The 22,191-nt window shown below is 53.2% G+C and overlaps 1 protein-coding gene across 1 annotated transcript; it reads left to right on the forward strand.

Annotated features, from left to right (window-relative positions):
- The first annotated feature begins 13,005 nt into the window (after positions 1 to 13,005).
- LOC138798699 (uncharacterized) lies at positions 13,006 to 20,398 on the forward strand. Its single transcript, XM_069979246.1, has 4 exons — positions 13,006 to 13,206; positions 17,716 to 17,857; positions 18,652 to 18,802; positions 19,461 to 20,398. Exons 1-4 carry the CDS (start codon positions 13,153 to 13,155, stop codon positions 20,191 to 20,193), a joined length of 1,080 nt encoding a protein of 359 aa, XP_069835347.1. The 5' UTR covers positions 13,006 to 13,152; the 3' UTR covers positions 20,194 to 20,398.
- Positions 20,399 to 22,191: the final 1,793 nt, after the last annotated feature.

A 22,191-nucleotide genomic window follows, 5' to 3' on the forward strand; every position in this document is an offset into this window, starting at 1 on the left:
TTAAAAAACAAGTGACGGTGCTATGCCATGAGAAGTAACAGCGGCCCCAGCGCCAAAGGAAATGAAGTGTTGCGTCTGCTGAAGAGGTGGCAGTAAGCATTGCATGTGGCCAACTGTACCGGGCTTAAGCCGGTAAGCCCCGCCCCCATCGCGGTCAGCCCCGCCCCCGGCACCGACGCTACGCAATGCACTGTATGTTGCCGACTGTACCGGGATTAAGCCGGTAAGCCCCGCCCCCATCGCGGTAAGCCCCGCCCCCGGCACCGACGCTATGCAATGCACTGCATGTTTCTATCTGTACCGGGCTTAAGCCGGTAAGCCCCGCCCCATCGCGGTAAGCCCCGCCCCCGGCACCGACGCTATGCAATGCACTGCATGTTTCCATCTGTACCGGGATTAAGCCGGTAAGCCCCGCCCCATCGCGGTAAGCCCCGCCCCCGGCACCGAGGCGACGCAATGCACTGCAAGTTGCCGACTGTACCGGGCTTCAGCCGGTAAGCCCCGCCCCCATCGCGGTAAGCCCCGCCCCCGGCACCGACGCTATGCAATGCACTGCAAGTTGCCGACTGTACCGGGCTTAAGCGGGTAAGCCACGCCCCCATCGCGGGGGGCATGTTCAATAAAACAAATGGCGGTGCTATGCCATGAGAAGTAACAGCGGCGCCAGCGCAAAAGGTAACGAAGTGTTGCGTCTGCTGAAGAGGTGGCAGTAAGCATTTCATGTTGTCAACTGTACCAGGCTTAAGCCGTTAGGCCCCGCCCCCAGCCAATGCACGTGGCCAATCATACCAGGCTTAAGCCGGTAGGCCCCGCCCCCAGCCAATGCACGTTGCCAATCATACCAGGCTTAAGCCGGTAAGCCACGCCCCCTACGCCGACCCAATGCTATGTAATTCACTGCAATGCAATTTGGTTTTTGCCCTTAGTGAGAGTTGAACCCAGGCCCCCAGCGCTGCAAGGCTACTGTGCTAACCACTGAGCCACCGTGCTGCCTCTACTCCAGTGCAATTTAAATGGGGGCATGTTTAAAAAACAAGTGGCGGTGCTATGTCATGAGAAGTAGCAGCCGCTTCAGCGCCAAAGGAAGTGATGGGTTGCGTCTGCTGAAAAGGTGACAGTAAGCATTGCATGTTGCCATAGTTGCACACTGTACCTGGCATGACGCGGTAAGCCCCGCCCCCATCGCGGTAAGCCCCGCCGCCCGGCCCCCGCATGTTTAATAAACAAGTGGCGGTGCTATGCCATGAGAAGTAACAGCGGCCCCAGCGCCAAAGGAAATGAAGTGTTGCGTCTGCTGAAGAGGTGGCAGTAAGCATTGCATGTGGCCAACTGTACCGGGCTTAAGCCGGTAAGCCCCGCCCCCATCGCGGTCAGCCCCGCCCCCGGCACCGACGCTACGCAATGCACTGTATGTTGCCGACTGTACCGGGCTTAAGCCGGTAAGCCCCGCCCCCATCGCGGTAAGCCCCGCCCCCGGCACCGACGCTATGCAATGCACTGCATGTTTCTATCTGTACCGGGCTTAAGCCGGTAAGCCCCGCCCCATCGCGGTAAGCCCCGCCCCCGGCACCGACGCTATGCAATGCACTGCATGTTTCCATCTGTACCGGGATTAAGCCGGTAAGCCCCGCCCCATCGCGGTAAGCCCCGCCCCCGGCACCGACGCTACGCAATGCACTTCCAGTTGCCGACTGTACCGGGCTTCAGCCTGTAAGCCCCGCCCCCATCGCGGGGGGCATGTTCAATAAAACAAATGGTGGTGCTATGCCATGAGAAGTAACAGCGGCGCCAGCGCAAAAGGTAACGAAGTGTTGCGTCTGCTGAAGAGGTGGCAGTAAGCATTTCATGTTGTCAACTGTACCAGGCTTAAGCCGGTAGGCCCCACCCCCAGCCAATGCACGTGGCCAATCATACCAGGCTTAAGCCGGTAGGCCCCGCCCCCAGCCAATGCACGTGGCCAATCATACCAGGCTTAAGCCGGTAAGCCACGCCCCCTGCGCCGACCCAATGCTATGTAATTCACTGCAATGCTATTTGGTTTTTGCCCTTAGTGGGAGTTGAACCCAGGCCCACAGCGCTGCAAGGCTACTGTGCTAACCACTGAGCCACCGTGCTGCCTCTACTCCAGTGCAATTTAAATGGGGGCATGTTTAAAAAACAAGTGGCGGTGCTATGTCATGAGAAGTAGCAGCCGCTTCAGCGCCAAAGGAAGTGATGGGTTGCGTCTGCTGAAAAGGTGACAGTAAGCATTGCATGTTGCCATAGTTGCACACTGTACCTGGCATGACGCGGTAAGCCCCGCCCCCATCGCGGTAAGCCCCGCCGCCCGGCCCCCGCATGTTTAAAAAACAAGTGGCGGTGCTATGCCATGAGAAGTAACAGCGGCCCGAGCGCCAAAGGAAATGAAGTGTTGCGTCTGCTGAAGAGGTGGCAGTAAGCATTGCATGTGGCCAACTGTACCGGGCTTAAGCCGGTAAGCCCCGCCCCCATCGCGGTCAGCCCCGCCCCCGGCACCGACGCTACGCAATGCACTGTATGTTGCCGACTGTACCGGGCTTAAGCCGGTAAGCCCCGCCCCCATCGCGGTAAGCCCCGCCCCCGGCACCGACGCTATGCAATGCACTGCATGTTTCTATCTGTACCGGGCTTAAGCCGGTAAGCCCCGCCCCATCGCGGTAAGCCCCGCCCCCGGCACCGACGCTATGCAATGCACTGCATGTTTCCATCTGTACCGGGATTAAGCCGGTAAGCCCCGCCCCATCGCGGTAAGCCCCGCCCCCGGCACCGACTCGACGCAATGCACTGCAAGTTGCCGACTGTACCGGGCTTCAGCCGGTAAGCCCCGCCCCCATCGCGGTAAGCCCCGCCCCCGGCACCGACGCTATGCAATGCACTGCAAGTTGCCGACTGTACCGGGCTTAAGCCTGTAAGCCACGCCCCCATCGCGGGGGGGGGGCATGTTCAATAAAACAAATGGCGGTGCTATGCCATGAGAAGTAACAGCGGCGCCAGCGCAAAAGGTAACGAAGTGTTGCGTCTGCTGAAGAGGTGGCAGTAAGCATTTCATGTTGTCAACTGTACCAGGCTTAAGCTGGTAGGCCCCGCCCCCAGCCAATGCACGTGGCCAATCATACCAGGCTTAAGCCGGTAGTCCCCGCCCCCAGCCAATGCACGTGGCCAATCATACCAGGCTTAAGCCGGTAAGCCACGCCCCCTGCGCCGACCCAATGCTATGTAATTCACTGCAATGCAATTTGGTTTTTGCCCTTAGTGGGAGTTGAACCCAGGCCCCCAGCGCTGCAAGGCTACTGTGCTAACCACTGAGCCACCGTGCTGCCTCTACTCCAGTGCAATTTAAATGGGGGCATGTTTAAAAAACAAGTGGCGGTGCTATGTCATGAGAAGTAGCAGCCGCTTCTGCGCCAAAGGAAGTGATGGGTTGCGTCTGCTGAAAAGGTGACAGTAAGCATTGCATGTTGCCATAGTTGCACACTGTACCTGGCATGACGCGGTAAGCCCCGCCCCCATCGCGGTAAGCCCCGCCGCCCGGCCCCCGCATGTTTAAAAAACAAGTGGCGGTGCTATGCCATGAGAAGTAACAGCGGCCCCAGCGCCAAAGGAAATGAAGTGTTGCGTCTGCTGAAGAGGAGGCAGTAAGCATTGCATGTGGCCAACTGTACCGGGCTTAAGCCGGTAAGCCCCGCCCCCATCGCGGTCAGCCCCGCCCCCGGCACCGACGCTACGCAATGCACTGTATGTTGCCGACTGTACCGGGCTTAAGCCGGTAAGCCCCGCCCCCATCGCGGTAAGCCCCGCCCCCGGCACCGACGCTATGCAATGCACTGCATGTTTCTATCTGTACCGGGCTTAAGCCGGTAAGCCCCGCCCCATCGCGGTAAGCCCCGCCCCCGGCACCGACGCTATGCAATGCGCTGCATGTTTCCATCTGTACCGGGATTAAGCCGGTAAGCCCCGCCCCATCGCGGTAAGCCCCGCCCCCGGCACCGACGCTACGCAATGCACTGCAAGTTGCCGACTGTACCGGGCTTAAGCCGGTAAGCCCCGCCCCCATCGCGGTAAGCCCCGCCCCCGGCACCGACGCTATGCAATGCACTGCAAGTTGCCGACTGTACCGGGCTTAAGCCGGTAAGCCCCGCCCCCATCGCGGGGGGGGCATGTTCAATAAAACAAATGGCGGTGCTATGCCATGAGAAGTAACAGCGGCGCCAGCGCAAAAGGTAACGAAGTGTTGCGTCTGCTGAAGAGGTGGCAGTAAGCATTTCATGTTGTCAACTGTACCAGGCTTAAGCCGGTAGGCCCCGCCCCCAGCCAATGCACGTGGCCAATCATACCAGGCTTAAGCCGGTAGTCCCCGCCCCCAGCCAATGCACGTGGCCAATCATACCAGGCTTAAGCCGGTAAGCCACGCCCCCTGCGCCGACCCAATGCTATGTAATTCACTGCAATGCAATTTGGTTTTCGCCCTTAGTGGGAGTTGAACCCAGGCCCCCAGCGCTGCAAGACTACTGTGCTAACCACTGAGCCACCGTGCTGCCTCTACTCCAGTGCAATTTAAATGGGGGCATGTTTAAAAAACAAGTGGCGGTGCTATGTCATGAGAAGTAGCAGCCGCTTCAGCGCCAAAGGAAGTGATGGGTTGCGTCTGCTGAAAAGGTGACAGTAAGCATTGCATGTTGCCATAGTTGCACACTGTACCTGGCATGACGCGGTAAGCCCCGCCCCCATCGCGGTAAGCCCCGCCGCCCGGCCCCCGCATGTTTAAAAAACAAGTGACGGTGCTATGCCATGAGAAGTAACAGCGGCCCCAGCGCCAAAGGAAATGAAGTGTTGCGTCTGCTGAAGAGGTGGCAGTAAGCATTGCATGTGGCCAACTGTACCGGGCTTAAGCCGGTAAGCCCCGCCCCCATCGCGGTCAGCCCCGCCCCCGGCACCGACGCTACGCAATGCACTGTATGTTGCCGACTGTACCGGGCTTAAGCCGGTAAGCCCCGCCCCCATCGCGGTAAGCCCCGCCCCCGGCACCGACGCTATGCAATGCACTGCATGTTTCTATCTGTACCGGGCTTAAGCCGGTAAGCCCCGCCCCATCGCGGTAAGCCCCGCCCCCGGCACCGACGCTATGCAATGCACTGCATGTTTCCATCTGTACCGGGATTAAGCCGGTAAGCCCCGCCCCATCGCGGTAAGCCCCGCCCCCGGCACCGACGCTACGCAATGCACTGCAAGTTGCCGACTGTACCGGGCTTCAGCCGGTAAGCCCCGCCCCCATCGCGGGGGGGGGGGCATGTTCAATAAAACAAATGGCGGTGCTATGCCATGAAAAGTAACAGCGGCGCCAGCGCAAAAGGTAACGAAGTGTTGCGTCTGCTGAAGAGGTGGCAGTAAGCATTTCATGTTGTCAACTGTACCAGGCTTAAGCCGGTAGGCCCCGCCCCCAGCCAATGCACGTGGCCAATCATACCAGGCTTAAGCCGGTAGTCCCCGCCCCCAGCCAATGCACGTGGCCAATCATACCAGGCTTAAGCCGGTAAGCCACGCCCCCTGCGCCTACCCAATGCTATGTAATTCACTGCAATGCAATTTGGTTTTTGCCCTTAGTGGGAGTTGAACCCAGGCCCCCAGCGCTGCAAGGCTACTGTGCTAACCACTGAGCCACCGTGCTGCCTCTACTCCAGTGCAATTTAAATGGGGGCATGTTTAAAAAACAAGTGGCGGTGCTATGTCATGAGAAGTAGCAGCCGCTTCAGCGCCAAAGGAAGTGATGGGTTGCGTCTGCTGAAAAGGTGACAGTAAGGGTCTATTCACACGTCAGTATATTTTCCAATCCGCAATTTTGAATCCGTAAGCAATCCGCAAATTTTCATCCGTATTGCATCCGTATTGCATCCGTATTGCATCCGTATTGCATCCGTAAAATACGGACCCCATAGAGTTGTATTGGATGTGTCAGTTACTGTCCGTACTAGGGTCTGTCCTTTTTTTTTTGCGGAACGGATTGCAGCCCAGTACACGACACGGATGTGTGTATGGGTCCATTGAAATACATTGGTCCTATCTTTCTGCGGATCCGCAATTGCGGACAGGAACAGGATGTGTGAATAGGGCCTAAAAGCATTGCATGTTGCCATAGTTGCACACTGTACCTGGCATGACGCGGTAAGCCCCGCCCCCATCGCGGTAAGCCCCGCCGCCCGGCCCCCGCATGTTTAAAAAACAAGTGGCGGTGCTATGCCATGAGAAGTAACAGCGGCCCCAGCGCCAAAGGAAATGAAGTGTTGCGTCTGCTGAAGAGGTGGCAGTAAGCATTGCATGTGGCCAACTGTACCGGGCTTAAGCCGGTAAGCCCCGCCCCCATCGCGGTCAGCCCCGCCCCCGGCACCGACGCTACGCAATGCACTGTATGTTGCCGACTGTACCGGGCTTAAGCCGGTAAGCCCCGCCCCCAACGCGGTAAGCCCCGCCCCCGGCACCGACGCTATGCAATGCACTGCATGTTTCTATCTGTACCGGGCTTAAGCCGGTAAGCCCCGCCCCATCGCGGTAAGCCCCGCCCCCGGCACCGACGCTATGCAATGCACTGCATGTTTCCATCTGTACCGGGCTTAAGCCGGTAAGCCCCGCCCCCATCGCGGTCAGCCCCGCCCCCGGCACCGACGCTACGCAATGCACTGTATGTTGCCGACTGTACCGGGCTTAAGCCGGTAAGCCCCGCCCCCATCGCGGTAAGCCCCGCCCCCGGCACCGACGCTATGCAATGCACTGCATGTTTCTATCTGTACCGGGCTTAAGCCGGTAAGCCCCGCCCCATCGCGGTAAGCCCCGCCCCCGGCACCGACGCTATGCAATGCACTGCATGTTTCCATCTGTACCGGGATTAAGCCGGTAAGCCCCGCCCCATCGCGGTAAGCCCCGCCCCCGGCACCGAGGCTACGCAATGCACTGCAAGTTGCCGACTGTACCGGGCTTCAGCCGGTAAGCCCCGCCCCCATCGCGGTAAGCCCCGCCCCCGGCACCGACGCTACGCAATGCACTGCAAGTTGCCGACTGTACCGGGCTTAAGCCGGTAAGCCACGCCCCCATCGCGGGGGGCATGTTCAATAAAACAAATGGCGGTGCTATGCCATGAGAAGTAACAGCGGCGCCAGCGCAAAAGGTAACGAAGTGTTGCGTCTGCTGAAGAGGTGGCAGTAAGCATTTCATGTTGTCAACTGTACCAGGCTTAAGCCGGTAGGCCCCGCCCCCAGCCAATGCACGTGGCCAATCATACCAGGCTTAAGCCGGTAGTCCCCGCCCCCAGCCAATGCACGTGGCCAATCATACCAGGCTTAAGCCGGTAAGCCACGCCCCCTGCGCCGACCCAATGCTATGTAATGCACTGCAATGCAATTTGGTTTTTGCCCTTAGTGGGAGTTGAACCCAGGCCCCCAGCGCTGCAAGGCTACTGTGCTAACCACTGAGCCACCGTGCTGCCTCTACTCCAGTGCAATTTAAATGGGGGCATGTTTAAAAAACAAGTGGCGGTGCTATGTCATGAGAAGTAGCAGCCGCTTCAGCGCCAAAGGAAGTGATGGGTTGCGTCTGCTGAAAAGGTGACAGTAAGCATTGCATGTTGCCATAGTTGCACACTGTACCTGGCATGACGCGGTAAGCCCCGCCCCCATCGCGGTAAGCCCCGCCACCCGGCCCCCGCATGTTTAAAAAACAAGTGGCGGTGCTATGCCATGAGAAGTAACAGCGGCCCCAGCGCCAAAGGAAATGAAGTGTTGCGTCTGCTGAAGAGGTGGCAGTAAGCATTGCATGTGGCCAACTGTACCGGGCTTAAGCCGGTAAGCCCCGCCCCCATCGCGGTCAGCCCCGCCCCCGGCACCGACGCTACGCAATGCACTGTATGTTGCCGACTGTACCGGGCTTAAGCCGGTGAGCCCCGCCCCCATCGCGGTAAGCCCCGCTCCCGGCACCGACGCTATGCAATGCACTGCAAGTTGCCGACTGTACCGGGCTTAAGCCGGTAAGCCACGCCCCCATCGCGGTAAGCCCCGCCTCCGGCTCTGACGCTATGTCATGCAGTGCATGTTGACAGCTGTACCGGGCTTATGCCGGTAAGCCCCGCCCCCTTCGAGGTAAGCCCCTCCTCCGGCTCCGACGCTATGCCATGCAGTGCATGTTGCCAGCTGTACCGGGCTTATGCCGGTAAGCCCCGCCCCCATCGCGGTAAGCCCCTCCTCCGGCTCCGACGCTATGCCATGCAGTGCATGTTGCCAGCTGTACCGGGCTTATGCCGGTAAGCCCCGCTCCCATCGCGGTAAGCCCGCCCCTTGCTCCGACGCTATGCTATGCAGTGCATGTTGCCAATTGTACCGGGCTTATGCCGGTAAGCCCCGCCTCCGGCTCAGACGCTATGCCATGCAGTGCATGTTGACAGCTGTACCGGGCTTATGCCGGTAAGCCCCGCCCCCATCGCGGTAAGCCCCTCCTACGGCTCCGACGCTATGCCATGCAGTGCATGTTGCCAGCTGTACCGGGCTTATGCCGGTAAGCCCCGCCCCCATCGCGGTAAGCCCGCCCCCAGCTCCGACGCTATGCCATGCACTGCATGTTGCCAGCTGTACCGGGCTTATGCCTGTAAGCCCCGCCCCCATCGCAGTAAGCCCCGCCTCCGGCTTCGACGCTATGCCATGCAGTGCATGTTGACAGCTGTACCGGGCTTATGCCGGTAAGCCCCGCCCCCATCGCGGTAAGCCCCTCCTCCGGTTTCGACGCTATGCCATGCAGTGCATGTTGCCAGCTGTACCGGGCTTATGCCGGTAAGCCCCGCCCCCATCGCGGTAAGCCCCTCCTCCGGCTCCGACGCTATGCCATGCAGTGCATGTTGCCAGCTATACCGGGCTTATGCCGGTAAGCCCCGCCCCCATCGCGGTAAGCCCCGCCACCGGCACCGACGCTATGCCATGCAGTGCATGTTGCCAGCTGTACCGGGCTTATGCCGGTAAGCCCCGCCCCCATCGCAGTAAGCCCCGCCTCCGGCTCCGACGCTATGCCATGCAGTGCATGTTGCCAGCTGTACCGGGCTTATGCCGGTAAGCCCCGCCCCCATCGCGGTAAGCCCCTCCTCCGGCTCGACGCTATGCCATGCAGTGCATGTTGCCAGCTGTACCGGGCTTATGCCGGTAAGCCCCGCCCCCATCGCGGTAAGCCCCTCCTCCGGCTCGACGCTATGCCATGCAGTGCATGTTGCCAGCTGTACCGGGCTTATGCCGGTAAGCCCCGCCCCCATCGCGGTAAGCTCCGGCTCTGACGCTATGTCATGCAGTGCATGTTGCCAGCTGTACCGGGCTTATGCCGGTAAGCCCCGCCCCCATCGCGGTAAGCCCCTCCTCCGGCTCCGACGCTATGCCATGCAGTGCATGTTGCCAGCTGTACCGGGCTTATGCCGGTAAGCCCCGCCCCCATCGCGGTAAGCCCGCCCCTTGCTCCGACGCTATGCCATGCAGTGCATTTTGCCAGCTGTACAGGGCCTATGCCGGTAAGCCCCGCCCCCATCGCGGTAAGCCCCGCCCCCGGCTCCGACGCTATGCCATGCACTTTATGTTGCCAACTGTACCGGCTTAAGCCGGTAAGCCCCGCCCCCATTGCGGGGGCTTGTTTAAAAATACAAAATGGCAGTGCAATGCCATGAGAAGTAACAGCGGCCCCAGCGCCAAAAGAAAAAAAGTGTTGCGTCTGCTGAAGAGGTGGCAGTAAGCATTGCATGTTGCCAACAGTACCGACCTGTGGTGTGACAGTGGGGCCTGTGGTGTGAGGGCTTAGGAGACAGTCATTCTCATCAAGAGGTTGTGGGTTCAATTCCTGGTAAAGTTTATTACTGAAAGCCTCTGCTAACACCACGAAATGATTGCAATAATTATTTAAGTGGTGACAATGAAAGAGGAAGTTATTAATAAGAACATTCAATTATAAATTGATTGAATGTTTATTTTAAAAAGTATAACATTCTAATTAATAACTTCCTATTTTATTCTCACCACTTAAAGATTTATTGTGATTGATTTGTGGTTTCAGAAGTAGCTTTCATTAATAAACTTCACCGGGGTTCAAACCCACAGCCTCTCACATAGAAGAGCAGTCACCTTAGCCATCACGCCACAGACCCTATTGACATCAAGGGGAAGATTTATTAAGTATTATACCCATCACAGTGGAGGTGATGGAGCACAGAGGTGGTAAGGGGGCACAGAGGATGTAATGGGGGAACAGAGGAGGTAAGAGGGCACAGAGGATGCAATGGGGGAACAGAGGAGGTGAGGGGGCACAGAGGAGGTAAGGGGGCACAGAGGATGCAATGGGGGAACAGAGGAGGTGAGGGGGCACAGAGGAGGTAAGGGGGCACAGAGGATGCGATGGGGGAACAGAGGAGGTGAGGAGGGCACAGAGCAGGTGAGGGGGCACAGAGGAGGTAAGGGGGCACAGAGGATGCGATGGGGGAACAGAGGAGGTGAGGGGGCACAGAGCAGGTGAGGGGGGCACAGAGGAGGAGATGGGGGCACAGAGGAGGTGATGGGGGCACAGAGGAGGTGATGGGGCACAGAGGAGGTGAGGGGGGCACAGAGCAGGTGATGGGGGCACAGAGCAGGTTGTGGGGGCACAGAGGAGGTGAGGGGGCACAGAGCAGGTTATGGGGGCACAGAGGAGGTGAGGGGGGCACAGAGGAGGTGAGGAGGGCACAGAGGAGGTGAGGGGGGCACAGAGCAGGTGAGGGGGGCACAGAGGAGGTGAGGGGGGCACAGAGCAGGTGATGGGGGCACAGAGCAGGTGATGGGGGCACAGAGGAGGTGAGGGGGGCACAGAGGAGGTGAGGGGGGCACAGAGCAGGTAATGGGGGCACAGAGGAGGTGAGGGGGGCACAGAGGAGGTGAGGGGGGCACAGAGCAGGTGATGGGGGCACAGAGGAGGTGAGGGGGGCACAAAGCGAGTGAGGAGGGCACAGAGGATGTGAGGAGGGCACAGAGCAGGTGTTGGGGGCACAGAGGAGGTGAGGAGGGCACAGAGCAGGTGTTGGGGGCACAGAGGAGGTGAGGAGGGCACAGGGCAGGTGAGGGGGGCACAGAGGAGGTGAGGGGGGCACAGAGCAGGTGAGGAGGGCACAGAGGAGGTGAGGAGGGCACAGAGCAGGTGTTGGGGGCACAGAGGAGGTGAGGAGGGCACAGAGTAGGTGTTGGGGGCACAGAGGAGGTGAGGGGGGCACAGAGCAGGTGATGGGGGCACAGAGGAGGTGAGGGGGGCACAGAGCAGGTGATGGGGGCACAGAGGATGTGAGGGGGGCACAGAGGAGGTGAGGGGGGCACAGAGAAGGTGAGGGGGGGCACAAAGGGGGTGAGGAGGGCACAGAGGAGGTGAGGAGGGCACAGAGCAGGTGTTGGGGCACAGAGGAGGTGAGGAGGGCACAGAGCAGGTGATGGGGGCACAGAGGAGGTGAGGGGATGATGGGGGTGGATTAAACATCGGCGGTACAATTGGGGTGGGAGGGTCCTATTCCGACGTGAGAGGCGTCCGGCCAGCTGCCAGAGAACCGGGCCAGCGATGAGTCGTGGTGCGGGGGGCTCCCCCGTCTCGGGCTGTGACAGGGGTGGAATGTGGACCGGGAGATGCGGCAGCTCCGGCATCCAGGGCCACCAAGTAGAAGCAGCAGCGGCAGCCACATCTCCCGGTTCACATTCCACCCCTGCCAGTCCAGGCTGAAATGGAAAAAATGATGTTTTAAGTAAATATATTGTTAATAAATGTCCTGCAGCAGGAAATGTATTAACAATATATTTACTTAAAACAGCATGTTTAGTTTCAGCCTGGCTATTGTAAACGAAAAATAACATGATTAGAACGAAAATTTGCTTTGTTAATGAAATATAAACTGTTAGAGTGAGCGGTAGAGTCAGACCGCACTGGGAGGAATTTCTCGGCATTAGGGATTTGTCAGAGTGAAATCCCATTGTAATTCATTATAGCTGTTATACTGCCACCTACTGGCCATGTCTTGAATTACAGTTAGATCATTTTTAACGAAGTTGCTGTACCAACATCCTAACGCATTAAAAGAAAAGTTTATCGCGTGTGGGATCAAGTTAAGAGGGGCTACATCTGTATATTAGCAACACAGGATTACAATCCTAAAGTGAAAACTCACAAAGAGAAATGCTTCTCCTAGGTCCAGTTACTCAATTTGGTCAAAAAGAGCCTGCTTAGTTGAATCGGAAGATAGGGAAAGGCACTGGTAATGTAGACGTATCCTGAAAGTTTCCCATCCCACATGGGTGACTGCTGGTTGTAGGTCGATTTTCTGACTTTAAACAAAAGGAGCTAGGAAGGTCCACACATGCTGTGAGATAGTGGATGGGATATTGTGCAAGATTCCCGGTCTTCCCTCCAAGGAAATTCAACTTTTAACCATTTTAATCCAAGCACTTCTCTTCCTGCAAAATAATTAGTACTGGTAAGAATGTGTGGTTGCGAATCTTAATCAAATACCCAACACATTGTTTAGGCTCATGATGAAAGTTCAAAGATAAACAGCTTGTAGTTGTTCTCCACATGAATTCTGTCAAAAGGACCTCAGAAGTGCACATGAACCCAAGCGTTAGTAGTGTAGGGGTATCGTGCAAGTTTCCCACTTTTGCGACCCGGGTTCGAGTCCCGGCTAGTGTAGTATTTCAGATTTTTAAGCTACTGAACTTTGTGCCTCAATTGAGAAAATACATTTCCATTAACGCTATATATTAGTAACACAGGATTATAATCCATGCAATCCTAAAGTGAAAACTCTTAGGGTACAAACCCACACGACGTATTTGTTGCGCGAATCAGTCTAAACCTATTCGCGCAACAAAATACGCAAGTGGATAGATCTCAATAGTCTTCAATGGATAAGAAAAAGCGCAGCATGTTGACGACGTATTTTATCGTGCACTAGGTAGCTGCGTATGTTGCTGCGTTTTTTTTGTTGTTTGTCGCGACTGATTAAAGTTTGTTCAAGAACGTCATGACGTACAAACGTCAACAACGTTCCAGTGTTGAGAGGATCCTGAGGAAGAAGGAGCAGGTCTGTCCTCCTGAAGGCTGAGGTTCATCGGGACTGCGACAATGACGACGACCTACAGTAGGATGGGGATAAACGTTACCAGGCTGATATCTTTGGTAAGTGTATGTGTTTTCTGGTGTGTGTAATGTGTATCTCTGTGTGTACTTTCTTTTGTCGTTTGGGGGGGGTGCAATTTGTTTTTGGGGGGCTATGTGTGCTGGACTACCATGTTGGTGTAGGGGATTTGAGAGGCAAATATTAAGTTTGTGTGGCGGTGTGAGCAGGCACACCGATGATTGGGGCTACTTTGGCGCTCAGGTCAGGCATTTAGAACATGCTCACTAGTTGGGGCTGCTATTTTTTTGCCCTAATTTTACTCTTTCACATGGAGCATTACTGGCGCCGTTTGGTCTGACTATGTTTATTGTTTATAATTTCTTGGCGCCTAGTTGGTGCGAACCGCTGGCTGTATGTGTTACTAAGCTGCTGGTATGATTGCAGCCAGCAGCACACACCGGAGCACCGTTAGTCCTGAGCTGCTGGCTGCTGAGGGGTTAACACAATTCCTTTTGCAAAGCTCCAATTCCCCCTCCTCTCACAATCTCTCTCCCCCTGTATATAGCCCCTCTGTGTTCTCTCTCCCCCTGTATATAGCCCCTCTGTGTTCTCTCTCCCCCTGTATATAGCCCCTCTGTGTTCTCTCTCCCCCTGTATATAGCCCCTCTGTGTTCTCTCTCCCCCTGTATATAGCCCCTCTGTGTTCTCTCTCCCCCTGTATATAGCCCCTCTGTGTTCTCTCTCCCCCTGTATATAGCCCCCCTGTGTTCTCTCTCCCCCTGTATATAGCCCCTCTGTGTTCTCTCTCCCCCTGTATATAGCCCCCCTGTGTTCTCTCTCCCCCTGTATATAGCCCCTCTGTGTTCTCTCTCCCCCTGTATATAGCCCCCCTGTGTTCTCTCTCCCCCTGTATATAGCCCCTCTGTGTTCTCTCTCCCCCTGTATATAGCCCCTCTGTGTTCTCTCTCCCCCTGTGTTCTCTCTCCCCCTGTATATAGCCCCCCTGTGTTCTCTCTCCCCCTGTATATAGCCCCCCTGTGTTCTCTCTCCCCCTGTATATAGCCCCTCTGTGTTCTCTCTCCCCCTGTATATAGCCCCCCTGTGTTCTCTCTCCCCCTGTGTTCTCTCTCCCCCTGTATATAGCCCCTCTGTGTTCTCTCTCCCCCTGTATATAGGCCCCCTGTGCTCTCTCTCCCCCTGTATATAGCCCCTCTGTGTTCTCTCTCCCCCTGTATATAGCCCCTCTGTGTTCTCTCTCCCCCTGTATATAGCCCCTCTGTGTTCTCTCTCCCCCTGTATATAGCCCCCCTGTGTTCTCTCTCCCCCTGTGTTCTCTCTCCCCCTGTATATAGCCCCTCTGTGTTCTCTCTCCCCCTGTATATAGGCCCCCTGTGCTCTCTCTCCCCCTGTATATAGCCCCTCTGTGTTCTCTCTCCCCCTGTATATAGCCCCTCTGTGTTCTCTCTCCCCCTGTATATAGCCCCTCTGTGTTCTCTCTCCCCCTGTATATAGCCCCCCTGTGTTCTCTCTCCCCCTGTATATAGCCCCTCTGTGTTCTCTCTCTCCCCCTGTATATAGCCCCCCTGTGTTCTCTCTCCCCCTGTATATAGCCCCCCTGTGTTCTCTCTCCCCCTATATATAGCCCCCCTTAGCTCTCTCTCCCCCTGTATATAGCCCCCCTGTGCTCTCTCTCCCTGTATATAGCCCCCCTGTGCTCTCTCTCCCTGTATATAGCCCCCCTGTGCTCTCTCTCCCCCTGTATATAGCCCCCCTGTGCTCTCTCTCCCCCTGTATATAGCCCCCCTGTGCTCTCTCTCCCCCTGTATATAGCCCCCCTGTGCTCTCTCTCCCTGTATATAGCCCCCCTGTGCTCTCTCTCCCTGTATATAGCCCCCATGTGCTCTCTCCCCCTGTATATAGCCCCCTTGTGCACTCTCCCCCTGTATATAGCCCCCATGTTCTCTCTCCCCCTGTATATAGCCCCCCTGTGCTCTCTCTCCCTTTATATAGCCCCCCTGTGCTCTCTCTCCCCCTGTATATAGCCCCCATGTGCTCTCTCCCCCTGTATATAGCCCCCATGTGCACTCTCCCCCTGTATATAGCCCCCCTGGGCTCTCTCCACCTGTATATAGCCCCCCCTGGGCTCTCCCCCCCCTGTGCACTCTCCCCCTGTATATAGCCCCCTGTGCTCTCTCTCCGCCTGTATATAGCCCCCCTGTGTTCTCTCCCCCTGTATATAGCCCCCCCCCCCCCTGTGCTGTCTCTCCCTGTATATAGCCCCCCCTGGGGTGTCTCTCACTGTATATAGCCCCCCCTGTGCTCTTTCCCCCTGTATATAGCCCCCCCCCTGTGCTCTCTCTCCCTCTACATTGCCCCCCCCTGTGCTGTCTCTCCCTGTATATGCCCCCCCAACCCTGTGCTGTCTCTCCCTGTATATGCCCCCCCAACCCTGTGCTGTCTCTCCCTGTATATGCCCCCCCCCCTGTGCTGTCTCTCCCTGTATATGCCCCCCCTGTGGTGTCTCTCACTGTATATAGCCCCCCCTGTGCTCTCTCCCCCTGTATTTTGCCCCCCCCCCCCCCTGTGCTGTCTCTCCCTGTATATTTCCCCCCCTGTGGTGTCTCTCACTGTATATAGGCCCCCCCTGTGGTGTCTCTCACTATATATAGGCCCCCCCTGTGCTCTTTCTCCCTGTATATAGCCCCCCCCTGTGCTCTCTCTCCCTGTACATTGCCCCCCCCCCTGTGCTGTCTCTCCCTGTATATGCCCCCCCACCCCTGTGCTGTCTCTCCCTGTATATGCCCCCCCCCCCCCTGTGCTGTCTCTCCCTGTATATGCGCCCCCTGTGGTGTCTCTCACTGTATATAGCCCCCCCTGTGCTCTCTCTCCCTGTATATAGCACCCCCCCCCCCCCCTGCTGTCTCTCCCTGTATATAGCCCCCCCTGTGCTTTCTCTCCCTGTATATAGCTGCACTGGAGCGGTCACTAGAGGCACTGGTGCTAGTGTGAGGAGACTCATATGTTTACAGTCAAAATCTGTGAATTTGTGGCTTTTTAGAAGGAGATGGAGAATTCAATGAAAAGGGATGAACTTAGATTATAGAAGATATCCCCTGTATGTCAACTGATATGACTGTACTGTAATTTATATGCTGTATTGGACCTGTGTACAGCTGGGTGTGCTGATGGCGTAGTGGATGATCGAGAGGGGGGGCGCATCTAAAGTTTGCTATGGGGCTCACCCATTTCTAGTTACGCCCCTGGGAGGGGGGATAGGAGTTTTGCAGAATTAATGATGTTAACGCCTCAGCAGTCAGCAGCACAGGAATAATATCGATCTGGTTTGTACTGCTGGCTGCAATCATACCAGCAGCTTTTATGAGAGGCCATACGTATGACGCATACTGTGGGGATAACTAGATCTCAGTTACACATTTCCAGGCCCCGGCCCGGCAAGATGCAGCAGTGACAGGGGCTGTGTATGATGCCAAAAGAGGCGTGATTACATCGAATGAGGCGCTAAATGCTTTATGTACATTAACGCCAACATGACTACATTCCTGTAGTTAACATATGGCGGGGACAATATCCAAATATGATTTTTGGGGTGTGTGTGGCAGGCACCGAAGCTACAGATATGTGTGTGAAGTGTGTTAGACAGTGCAGTAGCACTTATTATTGCCTTTACATACCTTAATATTGGTGATTGGTTCCCTTTAAGCCCTGACTATTGTGCAGTGTCATAGGTAATATGGGGCCAGGGTATGCTGTAGTAATGTGGGCCAGGGGCCCCGGACCCTAGGAGCAAACATGTGGTCAGATACTCCTATTGTGGGGGGCACTAATAGTGGTGAGTATAGTTGTATGATAAATTTGCCCAGCACAAAAACCCGCTCCCCCCTCGGTTGTCACCAGCCAGTCGGCCCACTACCAGTGTGATTGTGCCTGTGGCCATCCATCCCGCGTGTCGCACTTCAATACCCCTGGCCAGTTGCTGCTTTCCTCCATTACAGCCTTCAGCCTGTCACCCCACAAACTCGAGCTACTTCCACATGCTCCTCCTCCCAGTAGGCTGTTTCGGGTTGGCCCACTGATGTGTGACTGGCATCTCTGCCTATAATTATTCTTCCTTTCATCGTCTATTTGGTTTGGATGATGGTTGCGGAAGGTATGTCTGTGGAGTGACCTGTCTATGATGTTGTGCGAAAAGCTCACTGCCTGTGAGCAACATCACACGCATGTACCCAGACACAAGTCATTTTGTTCTAATTAGAACATCCAAATGACACACCAACATTCATTATATGATAATGGAAGGGTGTTGATGTTATGTTTTATTATAGAAAATCCCGTGATAGTAAAATAAGATGTTGCCCATATTATTGCAACGGTCATTTGGATCCTCTCATCACATGATGTTATAAGTAAAATGTTTAAATTTTTAAAAAGCCAGTCCACATTAGCCACACGCATTCTTGAGGAGTAGCATGTATTTATTTGTGTGCTTGCTGACTGAGTCTACATGCAGTCTATAATGGTGTTCTATTAATAATCTGGTTGTTTAACAGGTGGAAGGGTGTCCTTGTCTGTGGGACCTCACACACCCTAGATACAATGATCGCCATCTCAAACATGATGAATGGACACGCATAATTCGCTCTCTCTATCCTGAACTGGATACTTTGCAACCACGTCTACAAAAGCAGATATGTGAGTATTTTTTTATCCTCTTGAGAATACCAACCACCCTGACCTATAATGGATAATGAGATTACTTAATGGGGTAGTGTGGCTCTAATGGATTTTTCATAGAATAACACTCTTTACAAATAATTATACAACTTAGTAATGTATGTTATGTGTGTCAATCTGCCCCTTCACTGTGTCCCCCCACCCCCGCACGTGTACCCTGAAGTGTTGCTGCATTAAACATTACCTGATCAGTGCTGCGCCCTACCTCATCTTGTTCCACAACGGATTCTTTGGCCGTCCGTACAAGCTCTTCAATCTTCCCAAGTGCCGTCGACCCTCTGCCGCTTCATCCGATGCTCAGCCGAGATTTGCAGAGCATAACTGTGCTCAGCCAAATGCGGCTGCATTTCAGATGATGCAGCCACATTATCAGCCGCTCAGCAGTAATTGGCTGAGCACAGTTATGCTCTGCCAATTGTGCCAGAGCATCGGGTGACGCGGCAGAGGGTGGACGGCATTCGGGAGAGTGGCAGCTTTTCGACGGTCGTCGGAAGAACAATGAACAAACTCAAGATTGGAGACGGTAGTCGGCACGTGACTGGTTATTATAGCCCAGCACACTTCTGGGTACACGAGTGGGGGTGGTGGAACACAGAGAAGGGGGCCCTTCACAGCCATAGCAGACATTACAAAGTTGTATAACTTCGTAATGTGTGTAATTCTGTGATTAATTCATTACTGCCGCACTACCCCTTCAATTATTTGTGGTGTGTTTTTGTAGCTTAAATTTTTAATTTTTTATTATTGCTTAGCTCGAGATGTGCGTAACCGTTGGCGTTCTGTACGCGATCAATTTCGCCGCCATGACAATGATCAAGGACGAAGTGGAACATCTCCCAGTAGGCGGCAATTTGTCCATTATGATCAAATGTTATTTCTACGTATGGGAAGAGAGTTGCGTGAGTAAGTAGTATGTTTGTAATTTTCTAGAAAAAAGAACATTTCACATCATTTACTGCTAGTAAATGTTGCTATTGCTAAGAATTGAATTATTGCAATGATGAAGGTTTTTTTTTTTTTTTTTTTTTTTTTATCATTGGTCACTAATATTCAATAAAAAACTTTTTTTATCAAAATATTATAAACTAATTTGCTAGTGAAATAAATAAAATTAACATGTAAGGGTGTACATAACTCATCAATGGAGCAAATATAACCTCTTACAATTTCAATTAATTATTAAATTTTAACTATATTTCATTACTTCGTTAGTGCTTGTTATACGACAAATTTAAAAGAAAAATTAATTTTCTTTTATACAGTACCTATCAAAAACTAAAATCTTTCAAAAGTAAGCCCAAAAATTATGCTTTTTCAGATATATCCATTACTACATCACACTAAAACCCAAAATTTTGGATAATTAAAATCCATGAAAAAAGTTAAGAAACTTGTTGTTACACTAATTAATCCATACTCAATTAAGGTTCTCAAATGTTTTACTGTGAGGCCCCATTTCAGGGCAACATTAAATGTTTTTTGTAAACATAATGGCCATCATAATTTTTTCGCTATACAATGTAATAACACATAGAGTAATGATAATGTTTTGCCTAAACAGGACAGAAGGTAACATAGCTCCCACTGAGACGGAGGTGGAGGATGTGCAGCTAACTTCATCTGGCTCTGCAAGTGAGGCAGCAGTTTCCAATGAGGCGATAGCTGGACCGTCTACTTTTTCCACCCCCACTGGGAGCCAACCTCTAGAGCGTGGTTCTAGGTTCTCAAGGTCACATGCATCAAGGGCCAGGTCCACTTCAAGACAAAGTTTACCGCGTGCTGTGGAAAGAGAGACACTAGAGTTAATCCAACGTGTCGAAAAGGAGGATCACTGGGATCAGATCGGCTCTTCCTTAGCTGCACGCATTCGCCAAATGCCAACCCATCGGCAATGGGTTTGTGTGCCTGCTATTTTAGAGATGATGACCTTTTATGAGAGCCCACATCCTATACCAGAAAATGGTGAAATTATCATTGGTTTAAAAAAAATATTTTGCCCAAATCTTACCCCAAGTGGTTACCACTATCCACATTTTTATCATCATCCTCCAAACACTAGTATTCCACATAGTGGACATAGAGCTCCAACAGACATCTTGCCCCATCGTGTTGAATCTGAAGAAGAAAGTTTACTCAGGTCAGGGGTTTCATCCCAGCAAAGCTTCCTAAGCTTACTAAATACACCTCCTAGCACCTCAACTCCACTGACCCAGAATACCTACTCCACTACAAGTACAGAAGTAGCGCATCGCCAAGCCACTAATGACACCCAAGAGCATTTCCCCCATTTATAAAATGCTCTTTTAGCTAATACACACTGCCATATGTTTTGCCACTATTAAAAATGATCAATAACATTTAGCACTATGTGCAACATATTTCATACCGACTTTGTGATGGTTGATACACATGATATTTGCGGAAGTATGTCGCCCTCATGTCAAGAGTATTTTTTTTTTTTTGTACTTTTTTTTTCAAGTTAAACATTAAAGTGGTTGTCCGTCGATAAAAAATTATTCTCAGAATAACACACATTACTAAGTTATACAACTTAGTAATGTATGTTATGTCTGTGAATGGCCACATCCCCCGTGTCCCACCACCCCCACCCGTGTACCAGGAAGTGTGGTGCGCTATAAATTACCTGTCACGTGCCGACCATGGTCTCCGATCCTCAGCAGTGACGTCTTCTTCGGGAGGCTGGCGGATCTTCACGAGTGCCGGACGCCCTCTGTAGCGTCATCCAAAGCTCAGCCGCGATTGGCTGAGCATAACTATGCTCAGCCAATCGCGGCTGAGCAGCTGATGACGTGGCCGCGTCCTCAGCCGCGATTGGCTGAGCACAGTTATGCTCAGCCAATCGCGGCTGAGCTTCGGATGACGCTACAGAGGGCGTCCGGCACTCATGAAGATCCGCCAGCCTCCCGAAGAAGACGTCACTGCTGAGGATCGGAGACCATGGTCGGCACGTGACAGGTAATGTATAGCGCAACACACTTCCTGGTACACGGGTGGGGGTGGTGGGACACGGGGGATGTGGTCATTCACAGACATAACAAACATTACTAAGTTGTATAACTTTGTAATGTGTGTTATTCTGAGAATAATTTTTTATCACCAAACAACCCCTTTAAAATCATAATTCCCCAAACAAAAATTAAAATAGTGCGAAAACAATGGTGGAGTTGCTTGTTTACATTTTTTTAGTTAAAATGGTGCAGTTTAAGATTCTGCCAATTTTAAAAAACTATGCTTCCATGTTGGACAGTTACCATTTTTTTGTGTAAAGAGTGCTTTGTGTAATTTTTCTACTTTGTTAACCCATACTGTTGCCAATGTCAAATGATATGCTATTGGTTGTATTAACAGTACCCTCAGGAATGTATGTTGCAAATCCTTAGGTTTATATTACACCCATGCCGCCTAGAGTAATGCTATGTTCAAGCCTCACTTCAACATAGTTCAAGACGGTATAGTAGACATTCTCACTTTCCACAATCCGTTAACCGCAAGCCCATGTTAAGGGCCCTATTACACCTAACAATAATTGACCAAATGGGGCCAATTTTGCCCAAGTCTGTCTATTATATTTTGGTGAAATATGGTGCGTTCACACAGAAAGATTTATCGGACAGATTTTGGAAGCCAAAGCCAGGAATGGATTTCAAAAGAGGATAGATCCTAGTCTTTCCTTTATGACCTGATCCCTTTTCATAGTCTGTTCCTGGTTTTGGCTTCAAATATCTGCCAGATAAATCTGTCTGTGTAAACGCACCAATAGAGAGAACAATCAGCCACTGATGAACGGGTCATTGGCTAATTGGTCATTTATGGCCTGATCTTAAATCCTTGTTCACCCACGGCCCAACACTATGGTTAAATAGGTGTGTGCAGTGGGCGAACAAAGATACAAGAATAAGCCACAGCAGAATACATTACCTGCCAGCAGGGTTTCTTCTCACCGCTTTCTTCATCCCCCCGTCCTGCCTAATCTATATTCTGAATGGTTGGTCAGTTGATGCAGCTCTCAGCAAATCACAGGCCGGAAAATCCATGGCCTGTGATTGGCTGAGTTTGGCCTGTCATCTGACCAGCCTTAAGAAAAATAGAGCGCCTAGGACCCGGGGAGGAGATTGAGCGGAGAACAAGACCTTCATCCAGATAATGTATTGCTGCAAGGGCTGCAAGGACATTGACAAAGATGTACATGTTGCCCTTCCTCAACAATCATTAGGACGTTGAATTGGCCCAAAACAGAAGGGCCCATCTAGGAGATCATCACTATTTAACAT

This window comes from Dendropsophus ebraccatus, chromosome 8, assembly GCF_027789765.1.
Source record: "Dendropsophus ebraccatus isolate aDenEbr1 chromosome 8, aDenEbr1.pat, whole genome shotgun sequence".
Taxonomy (NCBI): domain Eukaryota; kingdom Metazoa; phylum Chordata; class Amphibia; order Anura; family Hylidae; genus Dendropsophus; species Dendropsophus ebraccatus.

Coding starts and splice junctions, on each gene's coding strand:
- LOC138798699 (XM_069979246.1), top strand. CDS start 13,153: ATGACGACGACCTACAGTAGGATGGGGATAAACGTTACCAGGCTGATA. Junction 13,207..17,715: donor TTACCAGGCTGATATCTTTG/GTAAGTGTATGT, acceptor GTTGTTTAACAG/GTGGAAGGGTGTCCTTGTCT. Junction 17,858..18,651: donor ACGTCTACAAAAGCAGATAT/GTGAGTATTTTT, acceptor ATTATTGCTTAG/CTCGAGATGTGCGTAACCGT.